Source organism: Acanthaster planci, linkage group LG15 (genome assembly GCF_054643075.1).
Source record: "Acanthaster planci isolate LZ-2023a linkage group LG15, COTS_SCS, whole genome shotgun sequence".
Taxonomy (NCBI): domain Eukaryota; kingdom Metazoa; phylum Echinodermata; class Asteroidea; order Valvatida; family Acanthasteridae; genus Acanthaster; species Acanthaster planci.
In genome coordinates, this window is record NC_141791.1 from 13618391 (window position 1) to 13645982 (window position 27592).

The 27592-nt window shown below is 43.7% G+C and overlaps 1 protein-coding gene across 1 annotated transcript in view; it reads right to left on the reverse strand.

Annotated features, from left to right (window-relative positions):
* Positions 1-8224: 8224 nt before the first annotated feature.
* Positions 8225-27592, reverse strand: part of LOC110978844 (uncharacterized) — a 90631-nt gene continuing 71263 nt past the window's right edge. The window contains exons 3-11 of the mRNA XM_022234133.2: positions 27351-27526; positions 26694-26783; positions 22408-22525; positions 20623-20696; positions 19191-19402; positions 18101-18207; positions 10900-11041; positions 9798-9916; positions 8225-9472 (exon numbers count right to left, since the gene is read on the reverse strand). Coding sequence (XP_022089825.2) covers positions 8370-9472; positions 9798-9916; positions 10900-11041; positions 18101-18207; positions 19191-19402; positions 20623-20696; positions 22408-22525; positions 26694-26783; positions 27351-27526 — 2141 coding nt within the window. The 3' untranslated portion in view covers positions 8225-8369. The remainder of the gene's footprint in view (positions 9473-9797; positions 9917-10899; positions 11042-18100; positions 18208-19190; positions 19403-20622; positions 20697-22407; positions 22526-26693; positions 26784-27350; positions 27527-27592) is intronic.

A 27592-nucleotide genomic window follows, 5' to 3' on the forward strand; every position in this document is an offset into this window, starting at 1 on the left:
TTTGCTGATGGTTCGTTTACTTGATTGTTTAGTCAAGAGTATTTTGTAACGGATTTTTTTTCCGATCGTAGGCCTAATAGTTATCGCTTTGCAATACCAAGTTTATTCTGACGAACTTTTCGACAGGGAGGAAGGGTCTGCGTTCAAATGACATGGGTGCACAGGTTAGTATGGAAGAGTACGCACGGTATTTTAACGGCCGCGGTGCGCATTAGACAAATCTGACGAGACGCCATTCTAAGGGGCCATCTGCGCTGACGCAGCTGTTTCAACCTGAGTGCGCGCGCGGAGGCACTTCAGCAATTGACTACTGCCTATTGGTCAAGGAGGAATTGCACGCGCGCGCACCGCCTGCGAGCGAACAGGATGGGCCCGAAGTAATGGCTTCTAATTTTGGTTGTCTATCCGCTCCCAGCGGAACAAAAGAGGGCGTGTTTTTGGTACTAACTGCATCCGGTTCGTAAGTGTGACGTCACTTCAGTTTAAACCACGCCTACTCTACACGTTCATTGCGCATAGGGTTACCATTTATGGGGAACCGGAAGTTAAAGTGCAACTTCTGCGAGGAGCCTGCGAATGGTGGCGCGTCCGCCTTTCTGACAAAGTCACGCGTTCTGCGTGTACACAGAGACCATAATAAGAGTGCATTCCACCAAATCGTTGTATTTCTGCGCGCGCTCATTAATATTTTGTGATCCCAGGGGGATTTTTACGATAAGACATGCCATAATCAGCAAGGATCATAGAACTATTTCTATAAATAATGAATTTGGGACTGATATATAGTTTGCAGTTCAGATTTTTTCTTTCACAAAAAGCCCCAAATTGCGGGCCTTATTTGGAAAAAGGAGGGCGGCTACATTCAGAAATGAACGCTTAGTTTTACTGCTATTTTTGGGGTATCTTCCCTGAAAGGCGAATTTTAAAAAGTTTCGTGGCTAATTCTCATGAAATTTAAACCCAAAAAAAATGATCTTCTGGACATAATCTTGAACCTCCAGTGAAAAAACGGAGGCCAACCGTTTTACGATCCCGAGAGTCAACAGACGGCGCTATTTCGGTCCAATTTTGCACAGTTTTCTATGGGCGCGTATTTGGTGTAGTGCAACCTGTAAGAATAAATTCGTTACGCGTACTCAGCGTGCTCCGCGTCAAACGCGCCATTATAAACGCGCACCTGCGCGGCAAGTACCAAAAAAACTGAATCTGCTTGCCCTGGAGGAGTTAGTGACTACGAGTTCTGGAAGTAATCTCTTGGTATACAGTAGTAAAAAGCAGTCAATATTTTTATTTATAAAAGCTCAACACAGCGAGTAGTGGAGACAGTTGAGGGCGCTACTTAGAAATTGCATTCGTGCACCCCTTTTGAAATTGAGCGTGTACTTTCGGAACGACACAAGTTTCTGGCCCCAATATATTTGGATGGATGGAAACCACTCTACAATTTACGTAGTTACGGTTATCAAGGGCTCTCCGGAAATTACTACAATCCTTGAATATTTTAATTTCTTTTTTCAATATATTTCTTTATATCTTTCATTTTATTTCAAATTAGCTTAATATTTTTAAAGAATATCTTATTTATTTTTAATTCCCAGTGAGACGCGGGGTGACAGGTCCTTCTGGCCATAGTGAGTCTCCTTGCTTGTCTCCCCTATGCCTGTCTCGCTGGGGGTATGTTTTTATTTCTGGCATGAATAAATCGTAATAAAAATAAAAATAACAAAATGGTTGGAACACCTTGTGGGAAGCACGTTGAAAAAATCCCCCTCTCCCCCATTCAATGTTGCGGTCATTTATCGGACCAAAGTTCGACCCAGCTTACCCAATGAGAAACAACATTGACAGGGGGCGAGGGGAAGCATGTTCCAACGACATCTGTCCAAGATTGAACGACACAAGCTACTGGCCCCAATATATTGGGATGAATGGAAACCAGTCTACAATTTACGTAGCATTGGTTACCAAGGGCTCTCCGAAAATTGCTGGTTTCCGATTGTGGTGGTGTCGCTGCTTTGTTGACGAACACTTTGTAAAAGCTTAATAAATAGAACTTCTGCATCAAAGTCGGAGACTGTTGTATGAAAATACATTAAGCCCAACTTCAAATGAATCATTTCAAGATTTTTTTTATTAATACAATTATAATACACTCTTGTTAATATCTTTTCAGACGTCATTCAATATAACATTAATTTCCAAACTAAATGTACAGTAAGGACAAGATTACTCAATGCGTTTGTGAAATGAAGTCCAAATACACTCCAAAACCGTGATTTGAGTTCAGATATTACCTTAAAATAAGTGACAACCAACTTTCAGCGTGTAAAGCTAGGTGACTACAAACAAAATGAGAGCGCGCAGACCACACACGTAGTTACAAATGTCGATGTTGATTGGTTGGTGTCGACAACTACAAACCAATGAGAAGCACGGCATGTTAAACAGTGCTGTTTAAGAGCCAACGACGTTGCGCGCGAGGGACGCATGCGCTGCACGCTAACGCTGATTTTGTCAAGGCAGCCAATGAGATTATCGGTCATGGAATCGAAAGAAAATTAAAAAGCAGACGACAGTAGCAGGGAAAGGACTGGAAAGAGGGAAATGCTCATGCTTAACTGCCTCTGTGGATCTCTGACATTCGTCGATATAGTGGACATACTTTTACACCCCCTTACGAAAATATGCTGCCATCGCTGAACAAAATCTAAAGATATCAAAATCCACTCTTTTTCTCCTCTCTTTTTTGAAAGCAAAGTGCAACGGCTTACATACAAAAATGTATCTGGTACACAAACATGAGAACACACAGGAGACAAAGGAATCTCGCAGAAAACGAGACTTTGTACGTAATAAAGAAAACACTGAAACGGTATTAGTAAACACCAACAATTTTGCCTGCGTCCATCGCCCTGTCCTGAGGCAATCATTAACCCTAACCCTCCTCAATCCTTCACCTGTTGGAGGACTGAGGAGTGTTAGGGTTAATTTCTCTCCGGGGAGAATTTTGTTCCACCGGTGACCAGGGCGCAAACTTCCATTTGCGTGCGAAGTGGGCACACGCATGCATTGTGAGAACTAAGCTTTCAAAAATTCCGTCACAGTACATGCCCATATATTTGATGCAAGCGTTGGCGCGATTTTGGACAGAGTAACAGGCACAAGCGAAACAAAATTAAAAATATACGAAGAAGAAGTTGGTCGAGTGAAACAAATTTAAGTGTGACGAAAAAGCACCAACGATGATGAATTGTAATCCATGAGCAACAACAATGCAAACAAATATGATCCACACTTTAAACAAAAAAACCGACTGAGCAACGAACGGCAATTTTAAAGAAAAAAAAGATATCTTTCCAGTTCGATCTTCAGGGTGAATGGGAAGAATTGTTTCAAAACTTGTCGGCCATTTTACCAGTTATGAGGTAATTTAAAAAAAATACACAATTTAATGAGATTCAAATCAAGGCGCACACATTGTTTCTACAGATAAGTTGTCCCTGTAAATTCTTTCGGAACTACTTTCCTATTTTCCGTCAAAATTGGATTGGAAACCATTATTTCAACCCATCAAGATTCTTCTTTTACATCTGATGCTTTACATCTTCGCTGAAAAAGACAATGAAGTTGTCAAACTGCATAATAGAAAAATTGAACGTCAAAATGGGTTGCAATATTTTGATACACTTGTGATAAAACGTAGCCTGTAAATCTCATTGAATAGTCCAATATTATGTTGGAAAATAACAAGGTAGCTAGGTACATGGAGACATGCAAGAACTCTTCTTCTTGAAAATTTAACTCGGCCGATAAATCGGGAAATAGTTTTAAGTAACTTAAAACTTTTCCCATTAATAAACACAATGTACAAAAAACAGAACAATCTTGGTTAATCATGTTTAATGTGTTAATTACAATCAATATGTACATTAAATTGAGAACCGTTTACTTTTATCATGTCATGCAACGTAAGCAATGATTGGGCGGAAATGGCATTCAACAATGTTCTACATATTTATGTTAATACTCAAAACTTGTTTACTTACTTGGAAGTATGTACAGTAAAATATCTAAAGGGAAAAATGAAACCTCCATTAATACATGCAATAAAAATACACCGAGGCAACGTCTGGGTCAAAGTTGCGACGCATGAAGTGTGCCCTCTAGGATCCAATCAAGCAGACCCAGCATAATTACTTATAGAGCAACAACGTCTGGGAAAAAAAAGTCAAAATTGATTTGAAAGACTCCGTCTTAAAACTTCAAAAAAAGGGGACCTTTTTAAAATCCATATCAGAAATCGAAACAAGAGGAGCACATAAAAATTTCTGGAGCCAATGCTGTCACGAAATTGGAAGAAACAATTTTCCCTTACCAGCCAGTGCATAAAATGAGAAGTTTTAAAAGAAGAGACAAGACCTACACTTTAAAACTTGCATCCTGTTCAAATATAAGATGTCTCCTGACCTATAAACAAGATTAGTTCATAACTTAATTTTTCCTTTTTAATTCACAATGTAGTTAAAACCCACAGATTTTTCTGTGTGCAGCTGCTAACATCATTTATAATATTTTTAGGGGTACAATTCTTAAATTGTACACGAAAATAAATTTATGATACAAATGCATCAAAATTATAGCCCGTCCACTTTAAGGGATGGGGCTTTCAAAAAAGTCTGATATATTTATATTTTCATTTCAATAATCCACTTCACAGTTCTCGCATTTTTTAAAGCCTTTATCATAGTCACCAGTGGATGGCCTCATTCAAACTTTTTTGCAGAAATAATCTATGAAACCTTTGGCTGCCGTGAACAGCGATGGTCTGGTATAACGCTGAAGCTTGAAACACTTGATAATGGTCAAATCGCAAAGCGTACGTTTTGACAATGTCCTTTCTTTTTTCTTTCTTTCCTCATCGCATTTTCGAATATTGGACACCAAAAATATTTCTGTGTATAATACTGTCACGGTTAACACCTACAGGAGAATTTGGTCTTAACAACAGAACAAATATGTCCCAAGCCCGATGAAATTTAAATTTCTGACCATTCTAATTTCTGCCCGGACAAAAGAGAGGTTCCTCGGCAGAAATTTTCCCCAAGGGAATTAATACAACCCCCCCCCAAAAAAAGAGCAAAGGGCACTGTAAAATTGAACCTAGGAAACCAAGGCAGGTGATCAGTTTATTTAAAGGGCTGAATATAATCAAATTTTAGTTCCATCTTGAATTTGATGGGTTTATGACGGGGCCCACTGCAAGAAAATTTCACATACTTTCTCATCAAATAGAACAAGCAAGCCCCATTCTCTGGTGTGAGAACATGGATCGTTCCGTATTTGATGGAGCCACGCTGATGATAGGACAAGAACGGATCTCTTCCAGTTTACAAACAGAGAGTCAATTCTAAAGTTTCAGTGACAGGAGGGATCAGGGAAAAGAGGGAAAAACTCACTCCACTTTTTGTATGCCTTTCACCCACTCGAAAGCATCCAACAAACAATTCGAAAATTACAAATTGATTCAAATTCCAAATCCTTCATTTCTCATTCTCTCTGCTCTTTAAACTGAAACCACAGGTCCGTAACCATTTTTTATAGCACTGAATGTCTCACTCCAGGCTTAACCAGCTTGAGTGTGAGCAAGGTTCAGAGAGTTTGATTTAAAAATCCACCCCTCAATCCTTCAAACACTCAAGGAGTCCCAAGGATTCTCCGGGCCATATACAAAGAGGCTTGGTGAGAGCTGCATATCACTTTTTAAGTGGTTCAGGTTTGTCAGTCTTTTTTATTGCATCCGAAAGAGGGGATTAAAAAACAAATGTCCTAAAGATATTTTGATCAGGGCACACCGTTCAGGTACAGCTGCTCTGGGGTGGTTGTCACGTCGAGGCAGTCTGGCACGTAGTTCAGCGGCTGCTGTTGCTGCAACAGTTGATACTGCTGTTGCCGCTGCAGCAATTGTTGCTGTTGTTGTCGCTGCAGCAATTGTCGCTGTTGTTGTCGCTGCAGCAATTGTCGCTGTTGTTGTCGCTGCAGCAATTGTCGCTGCTGTTGTCGCTGCAGCAGTTGTCGCTGCTGTTGCCGCTGCAGCAGTTGTCGCTGCTGTTGTTGCTGCTGGCGCTGCTGTTGTTGCAGCTGCTGCAGGTTGGGTTGCCTGTTGTTGGAAGGCCAGTGAAGGGTCTGGATAGTTCCCCTGCAGGTAAACAAGAGGTGCCACGCTGGTCAGTCCCACGATACAGGCAATTCACAATAACAGTGCGCCACCAAGAGGTTGCTATGGACCGGCCCTTTTTCAAGTTTACGGACACCACCCCACCTCAAAAAATGGCCTACTTGCCGTGATTTGCATTTGAGCTAATGTCATCAAGGAAATAAGTGATTGATCGGGATTTTCCGTTCCTCACCAAACTCCACCATTTTATGTTATTTAGCCCATACATCATACACTTCCAAATCTTTACCCCAGACAAAAAACAGTAGCACAATTCAATTGCATCCTGTGCAGCGCATCGGACACAAGGAACTTTTGACACTATCCCACAATGCACTGCAAAAAAGACCTCTCCACTGCAACCTCTTGGTGGTGCATGGCATTTAAGCTTGACAGGTTTGCTGTCTCACACAGCCAAATGTCACAGAGAGCAACTCATTTACCTTCATGCATGTATGAGAGGTTCCACAGGGACAGTGGATTTACCACGACAGAGTGTTTCTTTTCATGAGTCTTGGCACATCCACAGAAGGAACAAACAGTGTCCACTGTGAATTTTGCATGTTTTGTGTGGTAGTTGGGGTAATCTTGCCATAACATCGTGTAGGAATTATCTGTTTCGTCCATTGGTCCTCTGAAAAGAACTGGTGAACTTTACATTTGGGGAGTGGCATACTGCCTGCAATGTTGCATTCAACGATTCATTTCAGAACTTCACCAATGCATGAAGGAGATATCTCCAACAAAGCTACGATTCAGAATTTGAAGCCATTACTGTGGTGGTACAACGCTCACACCAAGGAAGTGCATGCATATCTAATTCCTCTTTGACCAGAAAGGTGCTGGTACTTATGAAAATAAACAAGAGTGGAGTCCACGTAGTGCTAATGTAACTTGACCAAAAATGTCGATTGTGCATTCCATGCTGGACTGGATGTTTCTGGGTGAGAATCCACATGTGCATAGGTAAGTATTCTCACGTGGTGCCCCCAAGCTATCTCGAGCTTGTATTCCTTAAAAAGACGAGGGGCACTCCCTGTGGAATTATCCTTGCATTAAAAAAGTTTCAGGTTGTCAAGACAAAATGACACTGGTACTTACACTCATGTTTTCAAACTCTTGCTGCACCATGAAGGCCTCTGGGCTTGAATTCAGGCCAGTGTTGAAGTCTCCATTGGGTGTTAGAAGGTCTTGACTGGTGTCAGGAAAGGCATCGTATCCGTTCACCTGACCAGGGAAACCATTCTCTAACGGTTCGATGACAGTTCCTGGATAGGCAGACTGGGGTATGTGCTGATTGATCAACGTACCGTCAAGTTGTTGCTGCTGGTTGGGTTTGAGGATCGGCTCACATTTGACAAAGTTCTGCTCTGTGAGACTCTCTTGGATCAGTGCTTGCTGGGACATGTTGAACTGGTTCAAGGTGTCGGTGTCGGGTGCATAGGCCTGTCGCGGGCTGCTCATGTTGTGGGGCTGGTGATACTGTGGAAGCTGCTGCGGCGACTGCTGTTTGGCGAGGGTGTGGTGGTTGGGGTTTCGCTGGGTCAACGGGCTCGTGGGTGTGAAACTGCCAAGCTGAGAGAAGCCGTTCATATTGGAAGGGAGATTGTTCTGTTTGCCGAGGGAAGCTGTACAGGCCAGAAATTGCTCGTCGGTTAACGGGTACTTGATGTCAGGGGGGCTGCTGATGTTTTGCTCGGTGGGCCAGTTGGTTCTGAGGGTGCCGTCATTGTCGATGCTGCTACATGGACTGGATGAAGAGGTGGTGCTCATGCTCTCCTGACGCCGGTCCAGACCCAACGACTCCTCGCTCATGCTGCTGAAGTCCAGCACCGTGTTTGGGTCCTGCCTGCAGTCAAAGACATTGGTTTGATCGGGGGCAGGGGCGGGAGGCACTCGTGGGGAGTTCATCCCCTGGGGGTTGGGGTGGGGGGCAGGGACCTGCTGCCAAGCACACGTGGACAGAGAGGGACTCTCCTGGGGGAAGGCTGACTGCTGCATGGGCCTCACCGTGCCGGTCTGGGGTTCACTTCCCAGACTGCTGTTTGAGAGACCACTCAAGTCCGTTGGAAGGTTTTGACAGGGAGTAAGCGAGGGGATGAGATCGTCAATGGTAATGGGAGCAAGGGAATCACTGAAAGAGGGGATTGCTTCGTCAGTGCCTATCAAGTCCAGAGGGTTGGTCTGGAGAGGGTGGGGTGAGGGAAGCCTGTTGACTGGAGACAGGAGGGTGAGAGAGTGTGGCGGTTGTGGAGGTACTTCTTGGTGCATTGGAGCTGGATGGGGAAGCAGTGTCAGAGACAGGATTACTGGTGTTAGCAATGCTCTGTTGATTGGGATAGGGATTTGAGGAAGCACCTGATCTGCTGCTAGGAGGCACAGTGAATGCCAGGGCACAGCTTTCACTGAAATCCTCATCCACCGACTGAGGGGATGTCTTCAAAACTATCCAGTCTGTGTCAAAATCCAGCTGCTCTGAGTTATCAGCGTCTGCAGGGTTGAAGCTCTGGGGATGGGAACTTGTAACTGGTGGATAAGCAGATGAGTGGCAATCCGCCGTGTTAGTCAGGGTGTTGGCCATGCTGGGGAAAGCGGTGGAGGTGGTGGTGGGCTGTGTCACTGCTGTTGTTTGCAGGACGTCGTTTCTGGCTGCCGAACCTCTTTCGGCCATGGCCCTGGCATTAGCCTCCTCCCTCATGCTGACTTTCTGGAAGGCCTGCGTGAATTTCCGCAATTCCTGCTTCAGAATCTCCCGCTGCGTCATCGGTTGGGATGGCTGGGCCTGTGTGGGGTGCGACTGTGCTACCTGCGCTGGTGGCCGGGACACCGACGAGGACGCCATGGACGGTAGTCTGGACATCGGGTTAAAGTCGAAAGATCCGCTGGCCGGGTTGACGGTGACATTTGGAGGTGGGGTGCCGTGGGAGGGCTTGGTGAGTTGCCTCCTGGCCACCAGCTTGGGTCGGCGCTCCAGCTGTCGTGAGGCGGGGCTTGACAGCCCAGGGAGATCCACGCCGGCCGGCATCTGGGGCACGCCGCCCTCGAAGCCAGGCGGGGGTCTGCCTGGCGGGAAACCATTAGGCGGTGGGAAGCCCCTCGGCGGTCCATCTCCCGGAAAGGGAGGGAAACCGGGTGGGGGACCATCCCCGGGGAAGGGAGGAAAACCAGGGGGCATACTTCCTGCAGGGAATGGAGGAGGACCTTCACCGCCGAATGGTGGGAAGCCGGCTGGGAATTTGGCTCGTCCCTCAAGAATAGCTTCAAAGAAATCAAACATAAAGTACGGTCAACTAAATACCTGAACGGTCCTTTTCTATTAAACAAAAGCAACTCCTGCCATCTTGTCTGGATCCATGAAGAATAATATTGCAGCTTATCGTGTAAAATACCACCACCATTATTATAAAATAAAGAACAGAGAAGCAAAGTCAAACATAAATAGCTATTCTTGGAAGTTTCTGTCATTCAATTTTGAATTACTGGTCCTTTTCTATAATCACAAGGGCAGTAACGACCCACCCAGACGGACAGACACAAAGGCCAAAAGACAAACAATACAAGTGGTCTAATTCGGTTGGCTCACCTTTTGGGATTGGTATAGGTGGGTAGGGTGGGTTACAGCCATATAACTCGGCCTTGCCACTGAAAGGAAACTTGAAGGGCTCGCCCCGAGCATTGAGATGCTGCTCTCCTTCCTCATCACTGGGATAAAAAAATGACAGAAAATATCTTATTCTGCATTCCAAGGGAACAGAGATGATATCAATAACCCTGAGAGTCCTGATTACTCCATCAGTGGGTGGATTTTGGAGTGCTGGGTTGATATTTTTACAAACTGGTGAAAACTTCATTATCCGACACATGTTCGGGCTTCAGAGCCAAATTCTTGCTTGTCAATTAGAACACATGCTGGCCTCTAAATTTTGCTCTTCCACAGGGGTGACCACAAAGATCCACCCATTGGGGCATACCCAGTGGCCCCCCTTATTGAGCATTGCTTTTGATATTTTTCCCCCCAGCACCATGTTGAATAAGCCTGAAGCTGCATTCGCTTCAGAATTTGCCCTCTCCCAACACCAAACGCTGGATATGCATGAAGTTTAAAGAGCAAAGCAAAACTACTATTGAGTTATCATTGAGTCATGGAGTTCCCTCCATTTTGGTTTGAGAACTACTCTGCCAACGTCCAATACTTCGGGGAGCAAAGTATCAACAATCCACCCTCAACGTTAATATTAGTGTATAGCTTGCTTTACTATGAAACTATAAACAACTTAGAGCACACAAAACACAGTAGAGGCTGCATGAGCAGTTGCCGTAATGGCTGCGCATTGTTCCCGTCCTTTAAAACCCTGAGATCTGTTCTGCACATGAATCGGCAGACAGGACATAATTTCAAAGCAGGTTCTTGCGTTTTGGGGTAACAACAAAAAATTGTAGCCTCCACAGAAATGCTGTCAGTGCAGCTGCAACTCACCGACTCCTTTCTAGCACTGCCTGCTTTGCTACATGAACAGCCGGAAAATTTTGACAGTTTATCGCAAGGCCGAGTGTAGTTTCTTACTCTTTGAACATTCAAAGCAAACTAAAACTGGCCTTCATTTCCAACTCACTGTTAAGTTATATAGCGCCCTCTGTAAACAATGGGTAGGACCACTAGTATTTACTGAACCGAATGCCTTTACCTCATTGGCCGGTGTGTCGACACAAGGTAGTCCGGTTTGCCACTCTTGTAGATGACCCGACCTTTGGCCTGTACCCACAGCCACTTGGAGCTTTTGCTCAGCAGACGGAAGTAAATGAAGCCAGACTCTCCTTTCCGCACCACTGTGATTTGCAAGGAAAAAAAACACTAAAAACTAAGAACGACGAGAGTGTTAGCAATCTGCACCTTTAAAAATGGATGAAAAGATGAGCACATAGAGGGATTGTACCTCTATGGTTGCCTTTGGGGTTCAATTGTACAACTTAAGAAAAGACCACAAAAGAAACAAGATGTTCATAGAATTAGTGTCTTATCTTAGTTACTGTAGACGCTGAAGTTCACAAGATGTGTTTACAATCTTCACATTTTTGTCCTCACAAACCGCCTGCTGCTATTTTCATTCAAAGACAATCATTTCAGTTTGCTTGATCAAAAGACACCCTCGTTTCTCATGGAATTTCTAAAGTATCTCTGTTCCATCGTAATTCAGGCTAAGGCTGATTTAATTTAAATAATTCATGATTTGAATGTTCGCCCTTCACTCATCGAATATCCGAATATTTGTTTGTATTGACTGGCAGATTGTTGATAAACAAACCATATACAAAATCAGTTGCAATAATAAACACATTTGTGCATTATGATCAATGTTATAGCTTCTCACACCAAGGAATATCTCTAGCCCTTATTCAGCAAGATTTAAGAGATAAACAATACTTCTTGCCCTGTTGAAAATTCCTATTCATTTTAAAGTTTTTAATGAATAATTTACTTTTTGAATCGTCATAAGGTTTCTGTCACTTTTCATTTGAATCTGCTTGAACCAAGCCTCCACAGTGCAATTTTTCTCATTGAAAACAAACAAAAATTCTCCATTTTCACGAATGTTGCATTCGAATATTCAAATTTAGAAAATATATTCAACAAATATTTGATAATCGATGGAATAGTCAGATATTCAGCACAGCCCTAGTTCAGAAGGCAATAGTGAAAGCAATGCCGCAGCTGACTTCAGTAAAGACCATAACGTGACTAAACTGAAAAGTGCAGCACACAGACTGTGCGCCGACCAGTGATGCTCAGAGGTGAAGCATAGTGAGATGATGAAATTCTGAGCTAGACATAGGGTATGTTCCTAATTTGGTTTTTTTTTTTGGGTGGGGGAAAGGGGGAAGGGGAGGGGATAATAATGTCACGACATGAGACATCAACTGAGGCAGACAGTATCATCCCATCTATAAATCGAATTAACTCCAATTCTGAGCAACTGGACAAACAAGTAACTTTCCGCAGCTGACTTAAAATGATGTTTTCCGGTGCGACATATGCCTATTCAATCAGCGTAGCGCACGACTTGTCATAAACAATGCCTCCAGTTGCCGCGTGTGACAGATCAGCAATGCGTGCCATGGCATTACACTGGTCTCCTCCACGGTCTACTGCTTCTTCTGTGATTGCGGTGGGCACCGGTGGGAAATAAGGGAAAGGGCAGTAAACGCAAATTTGCTGAAGTATGAAGCTGGTGGATGTTGTCTGCATGCCCAGGATTGTGTCAGCTGGAACTGTCATAAATGTTGGCTTCTCATGCTTCAAAATGTGTTCAACCCATCGCTGGATGTTGTTTGTGCCTTTTTTTTGGGGGGGGGGTTGGGGTAGGGGTAAGGGGCAAGTGTCTGTTTGTCTCATTATCAGCAATGATGCATGAGAATAGTGCAGGAAGGCTTGAACTAAGACTGCTGTAGTTATGAGGAGAGCATTTTATTCTCTGAATTTGGAATTCAGAAATGGTCTTAAGTACATCGATATGAAATGTCCACAGTGACGAGCCATTTATGATGACCACGACAAACGGGTCAAGGAAAAGGGTAAACATTTATTGGCCGCATTCTACAGATGAGCGAAACCTGTGCCATTCAACCACTTAAACTAATGCTGACGTACGTGTTCAAAGTCATCACATGCTGCTTCTGAAACATCTTGCGAGAGAATGACAGAAGCAGTCTGAGTCAGACCTGCCAATCACGGAGGTCTTCCACTTCAGTGCAGTAAGGCAATGGCAGGGGGCAGGGGGTGTCTATGGTGCCTGGTGGGGGTGCCAGAACAATAGGAAGTGCCTGACAAGGAACATTCGTCATCCTACGGTACCCTCCAAGAATTACACTTGAGAGATTTCTGGAATTTACTCAAACAGGAAGAATTCAAAGGTATAATTATCAGTAGCAAATTGAAGGATTTTACAAAAGGGAAATTTGGTCAAGATATCAACCAGGAAAGATGGTCTGTTTTTTTTTTAGTACACAATAACAAAGGAAATCCCCCACAAGAATGCACCTGAGGGGGGCAGGTGTGTGTGCCAGCTTATTAAGATACACTCATATTTCAGTGTGAAATTTCACAAAAGCTTGTAGACCGATACCCGCGATCATTATGATCTGTGCTCACTACAAGTAACAAGGAAGGAATATGGATAGCGTGCCAGCGCGGGATACCAACTGGACTGTACATGTTGTGAAGCAGGTAATGAAACATGGCATTATGGCGCGGTGGCACGACATGTCACGTCAACTGTTACACTCCGTTCCACGCCTTGGCAGATTAGATTAACATGGGTGTCACACTGCCATGTGGTCTTCCACAGGAAGAGCACTTCCACTCTATGAGCCAGGGACTTTTTTGGGCCTTCCTTTCTGGATTTCGCTATTAAAAATAAAGCCTTATGCTCACTAACTGTTCTTACAGCTTGACAATATCAATCCATTCCTCGATCACAGAAATTTCCTTGGAAGTTTCATGACTCTAGCTAACAATTCTGTCCAAATAAGGCTCTCCATAAAGATCAGAACTTGATTAGACAGCACCAGGACTCCACCTGGCGCTGGGTTGATTACCAAAGATGAATAAGCTCCGTTTTCTCCAGTGCATATGTGACACTTTTGATGAAGAGTTTTTCCATAGGAAGGGTTATCCTATCAACTTTGGTTGGTACTTATCCCATGTTGCCAAGATGATAAGGGCTCCTCTTTCACCGGGCTGGATATTATCTTCCTGGACCACCCTGGTGGGAATTCTTTAACTCAGTGATTAACCGTTTATTTTGATTGCCAGCTTCCTCTTCTGAAAAATGCTTGCAACACCGCAACCTGTCACATTTGGCTAAAGGGCCTTGTTAACTTATCAAACCCACAGCGCTTGAGGATTTGGTCAGGTTGGGGAATGGAGGAAGTTAGGACAGTGGTGGTCAGTCAAGACTTATGAGGCATGACCCCGACTGGAGGTCAGGCACATGTCAAGTGTGACCAACAGCTGGTGTTGATGGACAAAATAAGTGCCCTTCTCATTGACAGACGGAATTTCTGTTTCTTAATGAACGGGCAGACAGAGTTGATTGGATTGCCTTGCCAGTCAATCTGACCTCCATTTAAGTCCGACTGGTCTAGTTCAGTTGTTGGCGGTGCGGGTGGCAACATGGTTATTGGTGGGCTTGACAAACACTCATTAGTTCCAGTCTGTCAATGCGATTCTTACTACACTGAATGACACTCGAAGTCTAAGACTAGGCCGGGCTTAGTCTTATAGTTTAAAGGGGAGGAAATGGGATGAACAGGTTCTCAATTCCACAAAACAAACTGCAGCTCCTGACATCATCCAAAAAGTGTCAAGATTTCTAGTTCATAAACCGACCACCAGAAGAGGAAGGGCCGCGGAGTCTTGTTGGAAATCTCCTATGAGCAAACTGTCACATGGGCTTGGTACCAGATTTGTCATTCCAGATTTTCAAGGGCAACAGATTTCACTGGCCGGGGACTGGCCAACGTGTGGCAAACTCTAGAAGGTGCACTATTGTGACTCGCTTGTACTGAAGAAGCAGAGAAACAGATCTTACATTATCTTGTTTTTTCCACTGAAATTGGACAGTTTATTCATACTAAGGGCTCGTGTATTTCAGCATATAGGTAACTGGACAAAGCCAACTTTTGTGTTTGATTACAAAGAAACAGTTCAACAAGATAAACTAATAACCCCAGCAGTCAGCGGTGGGTCCTTCAGTCATCACACTGTATTTCATGTCTTGAACTTTGGGGCCAAAAGCCTTCTGGATCGATTTTTTAAAATCAATTTAAATAACAAAATCTTGATTTAAATCCAAAAGGGTGATTTTTTTTGTTTAAAACAAAATCACAATTTTTATCAACCCAGTCCAAGCGAGGCCAAGAGGTCCCCAAAGTGCCAGTACCGATGTCCCTCCCCCTTTGATAAGCAGACAAGACACAGGATTACTTGGAGGTTTCTGGCACGATACCCTATACGTCACTGCTAATCAACGGTGCCAACTGAAAAAGGAACACACTCATTGCCAGTGGGTCTCTCGTCATCCGGGCGAGGTGTTGCAAGATGTCTGGTGCCCTGTCTCTCCACAAACTTCTCTCTATCTGCCCCATCTGGTAAAACATTTTTTTGTTTTTATTCTCCCAGGGTCCAGATGGGATTTTCATAAATGTCACCAGACTATCAGACTTTTGGCATTTCATAATTGAGTAATCAGAACGAACTTCCAGCGAATCAAAAAAAAAAAAAAAAAAAACTGTTAACTTTCTGAGGCTGATGGATGGTCGCGTGACTTGTCCTCTCAGAGATCTAATGTAAGTTGACAATAAGGATGAAAACCACACGTTAACATCTACCCTAATGTTTTTCATCTATGTTATGTCTTTACCACATTTGCAGAGGAATGGGCATGCGTTATTACCTCCAACTAGCCTGATGTTTTTGACACTAGCTGCACAGACTTGTTTCAGACAACAAATTTACAATAAGGCTTCTTTCCCTTCTTCTGGGAGACAGTCATCCTTGAATGCCCACCAGGTGATCTGTGACCTTCAGTCGGAGGACAGACTGCCCACAAGTTACATTATGCAGACCACTCTACTAGTTTGGCATCACTGGAAGTCGACAAAGAGCAGTGCTTTGAACTGTCATCACTTATGGAACTCAAGTTGAAACAAGCGGTATTAACAATTGTCATGCTTTTATCATGGCTGTTGGTGGTAGGTAATTGGCTTAGTGTTAATATGCAACACTGACCAGTTTTTCAGAGGTAGGGTAAGATGAGTTGATTTCTCAAGAAATCTCATTTCTTGAGAAAAAAAATGGGCAAACTTTGAGATACTAACCAAGTTCTGGTTACGGCATCTTGGGTCCCTTCCATTTTTCCATTTGATTTGTACATGTTACAGTTTTTACTCAAAACAGCGAGTCAAGGTACTGGGAGAATTTCATTTAAAATTGCACCAGCAATCGAAACAATCAATGTAGAGATCAAAGAACTTGGGATTTCTTTCCGTTGAATGTCTCTCAAATTGGACAAATGAGCATGGGGGAGGGGGAGGTATATGAATAAACAGAGCTTAATACATCGGCATTTGGAAGTAACTTGACACCTAGAGGATATCAACGGCTTAAGTGTGTCTTCCAAGATGAAAAGAAAGATTGAAGCCACATCGGAAGGAAACTGACTAACAGGGAACCCGGCACAGGATGGATATCATTTGTAGCGTGTTAGATGGCTGCCTGAAATTAAAGTTGAAGTGTTGTTACACCGGGCCAGGCCACCGCGGAAACGGGATCGTCTTGGAGATGAACAAATTTCGGATCTCAGTCATGTGGCAGCCGTGATGGATGAAAACTTCTGGAACAGGTCAAAACGAGGGGAGGGAAACGGCAAAGATGCGATGCCGGAAGGATTTAAAGGACAGACGCAAAGACATGTGACAATGGAAAGGGAATGGTCACAGGATAAGGAAGGAATAAATGTTCAGGAGCGATTTCAACAGTGAAATTTTGAAGATTGGGAAAGCTTCCAGGCAAACAAAAGATATAAGCTTTGCTTTTGAATTTGACGTGATGTTGAGGTTGGAAAGAGGTCAGACTGGATCGGAGGGGGTGTGCAAATATTTCAGGGTTTACAAATTATTGTGTCTGTTCTGTGATGGCTAGGTTAACCTGGAAAACCATTAGCATTCGGATATTTTCATGCACAGGTAACCCGGTGGAGAGTGGCACGTGGTGGTAAGCCACCTCGTTCATGGACACAACAGTAGGTGGATTCTAACCCCCGAACCCCTTGAGACTCACAAAGCTTGCCACTAAAACCCCATGTGTTCTGAAATGTGAACGCCAAATATCACATACTACACAGGAAATGAATAAAGTGGGGGGGAGGGTGTTGTGTGAATGTCAAAATGTTTGGCATCGGCCAAAAAGTGACTGAAGCACGTATATGTGACGACCGGGGGAGATACCAGCAGTCTCAGGATGGCTTTTCCCGTATCAGCAACAGGCCATAAGTGAGTAAACATGGACAGTGCCGTAGGTTCATCAACCTGACATTTAGGGCGGCAGACTGTCGACTGAGTCAGTCCCACATGGGAGAAGGAAGGGTAGGAGGGGGGGTACAAAACGGTGACACAATCCTGCCGTGTCATCTCGCCCATGTCGGCCTTTCTTCCTTTTTTTTCTTCTCGACCGATAACTGGTCTCGGCAGCTTGATTTTTGTATTTCCTGCCGGTGACTTGTTTTAGCACTTGTGGTCTCAAATGTAACTGCTTTTTAAGACTTTTGGGTGGGTGTGTAGAGCGAGTTGCCAATGACAAATCAACTGAGCCGTGAAGAAACTCCCACAAATGGTTTCATACTTTTTAGGTCAACCATAATCATTCTTTTTACAGCACAATGAACGACCAAATCGTCCCTCTTTAAAGTTTAGCTACAAATGCGTCCAGCAGTAATGGCTTTACCTAGTGACAACGGTGGGTTGTTTTCCATTTAAGATTACACAATTCACCTTTGGTATTTCACTGACCTAAACTATTCAGACCTTTACATTCTGAACAGTATAGGGGTGTGTTTCTCCGTCTGTAAGCAGACGCAATGAATGGTCCTGACCTGTGTAACTTCCAGCCATTAACAAACAAATGAACAGAGCAAACACAAAAAACACCCCAAAAGGACAGCAATTTATAATTCGTCACCCTTTTTCTGCATCAAGCTAACGCATTTAAACAAACGCTGGCTGCATCTGGTTACCCGCCAAAATGTGGTTGAGTTATGCACAGTTCTGACTGGTAGTCTGCAGTGCGCTGCAAATCTGGGGGAAGTGCTAGTGCAAAGTGCCTGGACTTACAACAGCTGTGCATCTCTGAGCAGTAGATGATGTCCTCATAGTGCACGTAGTGGTAACCAGCCATCAACTTGAACTCTGTTTCATTGTAGCCTAAGATGTCCTCCGCTCTGTTGGTGCAAACATCAAATGGGATGAACGAATGACAGAGACACTGACAGGCAGGAGTGGGCATAGTTGTTTGGTCAGGGAATACATTCTGAAGAAACAGTTAAATATAAAGGAGTGAGCTGAAATGTTTACAAAACACCATAAACTCTTCCCAAATTCCTCCCAAATAGGTTTTCAAAGGCATGCTCTTTGCATCGATGGCTTGCTCCTGTCCCACAATGCAACACATTCCTATGAAAAGCTGTGACTGCATGCCAGCAAGATTGGTTCTACCTATACATGTATCCCAGAATCGCTCTCAAGGAGTACTGGAGCAGTAACTTTAAAAACTTCTTCAGAGCGGACATACTGGCAATATTTCCCAGTCGACGGCTGTCACTGCCCCTAACTTGCAACATTTTGTTGGGAAGGTGTCAAAACTGGCTTGCGCTGAGGACTCGGCCATATCTGGCTCAGTTTATGCACGGGTTTCCTTGAACTTGAGCAGGAGGACATAAAACCCAAATTAACCCTCCAACAATTTCCTGCTTTTGAGCAGCTGTGAAATCGTCACTTCTATAAACCATCTTCAAGTTGTCATGTTTAAATTTTGTTGGAGTACATGAGACGACCTTTATAATGCAGTTATTCTGGCTTGAATTAAAATAACCTCCAGAGAAGGCCTTTTGGGTGAATGAATCAAGAACTACTTCCAAACCAAATGAAGTAATTAAGCCACCAAACTCACTTTTTTGGAGGGAAGAACCCATTTTTGTCGAGATGACTTTGGACTGAGTGACACAACAAAACAAAGGGTGTGTGTTTTTTTTTTTTAAGCAAACTAAACCCAAATTTCTGGACAGAAATGGACTTAGGACTCATTTTGTGGGACCAGCCCCAAAATAACTTAATTTCATAGACAAAAGTATGTCATCTCCAATGTTACACAGATCAGAATGACAAAGAAGTCTTAGAAAGCTCGCAGGGCACTTTCTTTGCTTACTTGCTGTCCAGGGTGATCGGTTTGAAGTTCAACTGGTGCTTGGTTCGGAAGATCATGTTGCGGACGTAGATCTCCATGATGGAGGGCTGCTGCATGGGGCAGACTATGGCAAAGAGCGCCATCTCCGGTGGGTCGACATCCACGGGTACACCGTCCTCCCCACGGATGCGCTGGCCGTACAGGGGCCGCAATCGACCGGTAATCTGGAGGTTCTGTGGATGCAAACCAAAAATGGGAAAAATGGGCAAACTTGAAAATCTTTGTAAGCTTCCCGTTCTAACTTCAAACCCGGTCCCAGCCTCACAGCAAGAAAGATTTGACACGTTTCAACTGAATCACAGCTCCATATTTATCAATAAAGTCCACGTAAAAAGGTTCTGAACTGAGCCAAGACTAAAGACAGCCCCAAGATAGGACACTGTGCCTTCACCAATTACATGTAGGAGGAGTTCAAACTATCCAAATGGTGCAAGACATTTCTTAAGTCTGCCACTGTTAGGTGTTTCCTCTCAAGGTCCAATCGAATGATAGCACACACCAGTATGTAGAACAGCAGAAATAAGGTTGTCCAAACTGTCTGTGATGGCTAAGACACAGATTAGGGACAGTTCGGGAGAGGGGGGGAACACTTCAAATTTTGGAAGGATCCACTGGAAATGTCAGTAAATTTTTTTTTCTGCCCGAGTCATATTAACATTGGCAGACCACCCTGACATTCTCCGGTGACAAACAAGTCCCTTACACCTGGCTCTCCCATCATACTTATGCTTGCTTTTCCTCACATCATGATGATGGACATCTCAGACATGAATTGATATCATAAACCTAACCATGAGAAAAACCATCATTTAGCGACCCCAACCCAAGCATGCTCTGTTTGCCCACAGCGTCTGTGAATGAGCTGTGAAGGAATGGAGCTGGTAGACCCCTCTTTTGGGCAGAACCTTTGTACCCAAGTCCATGTTGAGGACAGATTTTCCAAAAGTTTTGTCACAATTTGGTTGTAAATGGAAGGTATTTTTAACTTTCAGTTTTCCCAAAAAACTAACAGTGACTTTGCAAGTCAGGAAGTTCGACCTGCTCAATCCTTTCTAAATCCCTTCCAGATCAGACGAAGCACTTGCCAAAGGTCACTACTTCGTCTCTTGTTATGTTCCCTAATACAAAACTAGCCTCTCCATAACAAAGGACAAAATTCAACAAAGAAAGAAAGGACAACTCTCAAAAAAAAGAAAAACAGAACAGGTGATGCTAGAGGAGCAGATGGAACAGAGGAAGGAAACTATTTTGGTTGTCTGAGAGATTTAACAGACTCAGAGAAAAACTGCTTGTTAAGGGAATTCTGCAAAGCACTCCAAATGAGACGGTAAAAAGCTAGGAGGATCCCGACAGCTCGCCATCGAGTACTAATTATTTCAGAGCTAGGGCTTACCAGAAAACCGGATGATTCATCCAGAAGACAACGCAGCCGAGCTGTGAAGTTCCGCTCTAGCGCAGCCTGGGAGTCTGCAGCAAAAATGGGAAGGGGGATGGGTGGGTTCAGAAGAGAGAGTTATGGGAACAATAGGACGTCAAAACAGGGTACAGCTTCTTAGTTACCCTCAGCCCAGCTGCACTGTACTTTGTAGACGTCTCTCTTTCAGTCAACGTCAAAGGGGAATATTTAAATGAGTTTTTAGGACCCCAAGGTGGTCCAGTGTCACAGGTCAGGCTAGCCAAAGCTCTCTAGATTATGTGCAATGTCCACATCAACTGGCTGCGGCTTGGAGTAACACACATGCCTATGGGAAGTGGCCGCGGCTACAAGCCACAAGAGCGTATGTTATGTTTTAGCCATAGCCATAACTTTTAAACAAAGCCATAGCCAGACTACCTTGGTCAGGCGAACAATAGGAAGAAGCTTGTTTGATTTTTACACAATAAGCCTTTTGCGAGTTAAATTTGAATAAAATCTGGCACACTGAGTTATCTGAGCGTACATAAACAAAACAATTTGAATTCCCCAGACTAAAGACACTGTTGCTAAACCTCATGAATTAGGGCAAGCTTTCGCATAGCGACCACCATCTCTGGAATAGACTGGTTCCTTTGTACCCTTCTTATCTATTGAAAACAGTGTACTGGTGCAAGGCTTCTCTTATGTAACTAAGCAACAGCTTACCCCAAATCGCAAGGCATAGAAACAGTGTCTTTAGTATGGAGAATTCAAATTGTTATGTTCACATGAATTTAAAGAACTCAGTGTACCAGATTTTATTCAAATTTCACTCACAAAAGGCTTATTGGAAACTGGCAACTCACTCATTGTTCAAATCTGTGACCCAACTGAGCCAAGTAAGTCAGAAGTTGCTGAAAATGGTTTGGAATTCTAGGCACTTAGCCTAGCAAGGTGAAAACAACAACTTGGACGTTTGCCCATGCAGTGTCAAAAATGGAAGTCAAAGTGTGAGATACGTCAAAATGAGACCTAAGTATGCTCAGTCCAATGCACATGAAAAATGAACACGATAATAAGCTAAGGCCTCATTTAGCAAGATCCGGTCACATTGCTGCGTAAAACTCCTGTTTTGACTTAGTATGCATGCAAATGACAAATAGCAGGCTGTACCAATGAGACATGGACCATAATCCTCTAGTGTATGTCAACTCACTTTGATATTGGAGGACCAAGGACTGTTAGGGTTAAGAATGCCGACAGCACCCCCCTCCCCCGGCAGAAGTGGCACTGTGCAATGGCTCAGCCTTTTTTCCCACGATACACTGCACCTCCTTGCCCTCCAGACTGCGACTGCAATGGCATCTGTCGATTTCGAGACTAGCAAACAGACAAACCTGACCTCCCTTACACTTGAACCCGTCTGCCAATTTTGGAATTGCAAAACAGCACCATTGTTTCCCCGCAATTTCACTTTCATTTGATGTCACTGGCACTGCACTTTTTTTGAACGAAGTCGGTTCAGGTTCCTGGTTATGAAACATCATCACCACTGACAACTCTGCCCCCTCCCACAATGGACATAACTCCGCCCCCTTCTCTACTTGATCATTACTAGGCAAGTTTTGGGATCTACTACAATAAAAAATATCCATATTTCATGTGGTGCTGTAAGAAAAATGAATAAATGGCCAGGAGCTCTTACGATCTAAGGAGAACAGATCTGTGTTGCAATAAGCCCCTCCCCCTAATAAATGCATGAAAAGATGAATAATTCATCACCTGGGTTGTCCACATCCTCTGGGTAGTCATGGCAACTCTCATACTTCAGCTGCTGCTGGAAGGTGCTGCGGTCGTCCTTGTGGATGAGATCATAAACGCTCTGGTGCATGACGTCCGCCTGAGCAAATCAATCAATCCATCGATCGATTCATAAATCACTGTCTGATCATATCTTGTCATATATCGTCACCCACCTGGCAGAAGGGCATTCGGTCTTGCTGGTCATTTTTTTTTTTTTTTTGCTTAATCACGTCATTTTGCCAGACAGCTGAATGCCAGTAACACCTGCTTTATTTATTGCTGAGGTTTTAGAGACAATGATATTGAACATGACAGTCAAACTGAATACAAATACTTGAGCACTGTCCCAAACACAATGAGTACATGAAACAACACAGAACAAATGTACCACAACAAAGGTTCAGATCTGAGTGGAATATACGGAAAAGCAGAGAGGAAACGTTAACAGGGAACATTACCGCCTAATACAGACGACACATACAACCAGACCTTCGCATGCACGGGGGCTGGGGAAGGCATTGTTAATTCCATCTTCCCACTTTCAAAAACCATCCATCCTGCTCATTACAACCAACATGTAAGGTCGTGTCCGAATTAACTGGCTATGACTGTGAGCAACACAGGCTTCTATAGGAAGTGGCTTTAGCCACAATAGCCAGAAGCTTTCCATAAAAATCTATGCTGTCTGAAGCCATAGCCACAAAACTCAGACGCACTCTATTCTCATTCAGTTATTGCAGGGCTTCAGATGGAACCGCCTCTTCGAAAAATTTGAGAACAATCAAAAAAAAAAAGAGAAAATGCTAAATAAAGCCTTTCAACTTCACATCACAACGTCACATCTATGCTTGATTTTGGGCTGTTTTTAAGAACCGAATTGAAAGATATTTCTGAATGGTTCCATCAGTTCTAAAAGATTTGTAAAAATTATCACCCTCAAGTGAAAAAACTTTCATTTGCCCGACACTGAGAAGAAGTGTTTTCCCTCTCACTTAATCCTAACTGTGGTGTCTAGAGTGTGCTTCCATACCTACCATTCCTCGCTTGCTTGAAGCTTGAAAACTCTATATCTCATTGCAATCTACGATAACCTCCCTCCCCCTTACGTTATACTGCTGACCGTCTCATGTTTATGAACTTTTTTCTCCTCATGGACGACTCCTTTCTAAGTAAGGACCAGACTTCAAACGGTTGATCCCGTCCCTTTAAGCTGGTAACCTGTACTGCATTCATCACAGCTGGTGCAGGGAACCACTCACAGCCAATCCATCTTTGGCACAAACACTTCAGATCAGACGGCCCGGCCCCGTAAAGTGCAACAAACCGAGAGTGCAGTGACCTTTATCCACCCAATCCTCTTCAGCGCTGTGCATAATTTATCTCTCCACTCCTAAACCCTATCAATGACACCACGACCATACCTCATAAAAAATAACTGTGTAAGGTACGGCTCAGACATTTTGTAACACGCGTCTAATGTTTCTACCATCCATCTGAATGATGGTTATTTAACCAGCTCAAGAAATATGTAACACTAGGGTTCACAGCCAGGTCAAGTGTGTGGTATGTTTTTCCTTTCATGGTTCAAAATGATGGCCAAAAAGCTGGATTGATTAGCAAGCAAAATCCAATAAACCTATATGATTTAAGCTAAACCTCGATAGTTAAAAACTGGGTTGGTTGACTGCCAGCCTTTTTTTCACAACAGATGTTTTCCTTTCTTTTTTTTTAGAACAAATTTATTGCTTGCTGCTTGGCTTGTTGATTTAATCCCGTTTCTTTTGATTTTGCTCACGTTTTGCTGTCTAAATTTTGTGAAGATCTTGTCTTCAAAGCCTACTTTGTACTGATAACAAAAAATTTCTGTAGCGTTGCAGATGGCGTCAGTTGTATAACCACCTTTGTCTAGATGCCTAATTTTAGTGTTCATAAATTATTTCAGCTCGCTATCACCTTACGAAATCACGGAACTGAGCGAGACCACTCCCCAAAGACTGCAGTCACGAACATCTCCTGGGGTTGAGGTTGCTCGGGGTCGGAGGTAAAGTCAAAGTTGAAGGGCACAGCACGGTGGTACCTTACACCTGTCACAGTGTCTCCAACATAAGGTGCTTACACTCTTACAGGTGATGTAAGCGAAAATGAAGCATGATTTTCCGAGAAGAACAAACCACGGGTAAGCACGTCAGTAAAATTATATCATTCCGTTCCATTTATGCATAATGTACTGACTGGCGTGCTATGCAAATTGACTTCTTTGGTAGCCAAGTTGTTCAGAGGACATTTATTTTTTTTTAGTTCCTGATTATAAAGTTGGACCATTAGTTCACAATTTAAGGCCTATCATAAATGACAGTCTTTTCGGAGGTGTAATGTTTTTCTGCACGCATGGGCGAAGGAGGGCAGACGTTTTAAAAGAGAGGGTCCAAGGTATATATACCGACATCAAACTAGCGAGAGACGTTGGACTTTATCCTAACAGCTCACTAAACTGCTGAGCATGCACAATGGGTCTTGTTTCTGCTCTCCCAAAAAGTTGCAAAATGGGGGATGAGAACAGAACCACTGGTACGGACTGAAGATACAGCTATCACTGCTGAAACAGAGACTAAGCAGACTTTTGTAACAAGGGAGCAGATTTACCGAAATTGGAAAACTGCTGACAGAATATCTGCTGCCTCGTGCTGCCGGTATCGCCGTGACTCCCGCCCTGCACTTTTCAGAGTGTTCCGCCCATTTATCATCCGTGCCGGCCAGACGCACTCTTTAACAAGATAAACAGGCCTGATCAATTTAGCGTAGATTCCCCCCCTGTCATGATTGAATAACGAGCTGGAAGAATGGTGATGGGGATGGGGGAGGGGACACTCTTTGAGATTTGTCGTGGCCGAACTTGCTTTAATTACTCTAAGCCACGCGTTGGCTGAAAACCCCCAAGCTCTAATGAGTCTCGTTAAAACCCTCTCAGCCTAAAGAATTACTCTGACAATGATGCCAAAATTTTTCGATTGATCATTGAGAGCACAGCATGTTTTTTTTAAATCCCACTAAGGCTATTTTGGGGTTTTTTTTTCTCTCTGTAGCAATTTATTTCCCAATGAAGCCCGTCTCTGGCCATCCATGAGGTAAATCACTCATAATCATTGTGCACTCTCTGGCCTTGGTGTGAAACGGTTTGACGGTCTTGCCGCGGCTAAGTAAATTAGCGGTGCGTCATTAGTCGCTAAAGAGGTGTCGTGCTTTCCCCCTGTCTGGTCTTGAAAGGGTTTGGGACATCCGCGGCCTGGCGCAGGGTATCAATGCACTATTTCTGGCTTGAATTCTGGGGGGGGACTCGGATGTAATTATTACCAGAGTGCGCTTGGAGTGGCGGCTGGAGTATCGGGAAAGTGCAAATAAGCCCGACCGTCGTCCAACTTGAGGGGCAAACCCCGACGACTGCCAATACAATTGCGACTTGGGTTTTGGGTGTTAGGAATACATTTCCCGCTAGCGGCAAAATGTTGTAGGTGCGATTGTGAACTGACAGGTTCATCTGCCAAAATGGATTGTCGAATCGCAAAATGAGAGCTCTCCCAAATCCCATGGCCTCAATCAAGGGCAGCCCAATGCAAACACAATATCCTGGAGAGTGTAAACGTAGATTGCTTGAGCTGATGGTAAATGCAAACTTGTGCTGCTATTAATGTCTCAAAACTTTCCAAAATTGCAGGTGAAGACAGCCCATATTTCTCTCTTCTTGTTGTCATTAGAGTCAAGATAGACAAAAGAAATGATGTCACATCACACATGGATGAAAGGACAGGGAACACCATTGATCCGTGTGAAATCCCTTTGGTTCCAATGCAACATGACAATTTTACCTCTCCTGTATTCTGATTGGCTACATTCACCAATTATGCAAAGGCAGCACCCGGTCATGCATATGTAAATGAGTTGAGCCTGCACCAGCAGTCATACGGACAACCAGGCTACTGACTATTCTCAGACTTCATATCTACAAGATTTTGAGACTGGGGGCATTCTCTAAACCTTGGCATCAACTCTGAATCGGCTGAAGCCTTCCAACTTTTGAAACTTTCTGTGCCCTAAGACAAGACCATCCAGTCACTTAGTGCTCCATTTTCTTCAACACAGACATTGAAGGATCCCAAGCGAAGGAACCCTTGACATTGATTCTGACGCATGATATGAAATTGATAGCCAGAGATGAAGCAAGGATTTGGAGAGAGAAAAAAGTCATCTTGGAAGCCTCCTTTACTTACATCTTGAAAGCCGAGGTATTCTTGGATGGAAGGCGAAGCGAACATGACCTGTCCGTCCTGCTGCACCACCAGCAGAAACCCATTCATGGCCTGCAAGGAGTTGAAATTGGACGGAAATTGTGTAACATCTGTCAGATGCGCAGCAACACTTTGGCAATTTAAGCCACTGTACAGAAATATGCCATGTGGCGGCATGGTTTGGATAAATACACACAGGCTGCATTAGTGGGAAAATTGATACATATGTACAAATGTATACTTTGGAAAACTTGTATACATTGCTAGTATTACGCGAAGCAACAAGGTCAAGTGTTCTATGTTCATATATGACTCAAACGTTAAACTGTTGGAAATTCCGAAGTCTTTTGCTTAACTCATTTACCTACAAAGAACTGAAAAACACTGAAATTATATTTTGTAGTAGCCTACAAAGACCCAGTTGTTACAAAAAATCCTTGTGAGTCCCTCTGAGAGACTGTGACTCATGGTGGCTCAGGTTACTCACCAAGTCTTGGCTACACTCACTTCATCAAAGACAGTTTGAGTTCCTCTCAAAACTTTGCTCATCTAACTGCCTATCAGACACTCGACATGAAACAGCTGAAACTGAGTTACTTTGAGTTGTCACTCTGATTATAGTTGGGCATCGATACTCACATGGACCAGCATTTCTGCCTCCCCTTCCAGGTTGAGCCCGCTCCTGCTGCTGCTGCTGTCTGGCTGGTCAAAGTCCACACTCTCCATGGTTTGACCGACAGAGGGGAGCATTCTCTGGTGACCATTGTGGCCGTCTGTGATGGCGCCATTAGGCGAATCCTTGTTGCCAATGGAAACTGCAGATAAAAGGTCAACACACAAAAAAAAGCCAAATTCAAGCACTTTCCATACTACCACGTTAA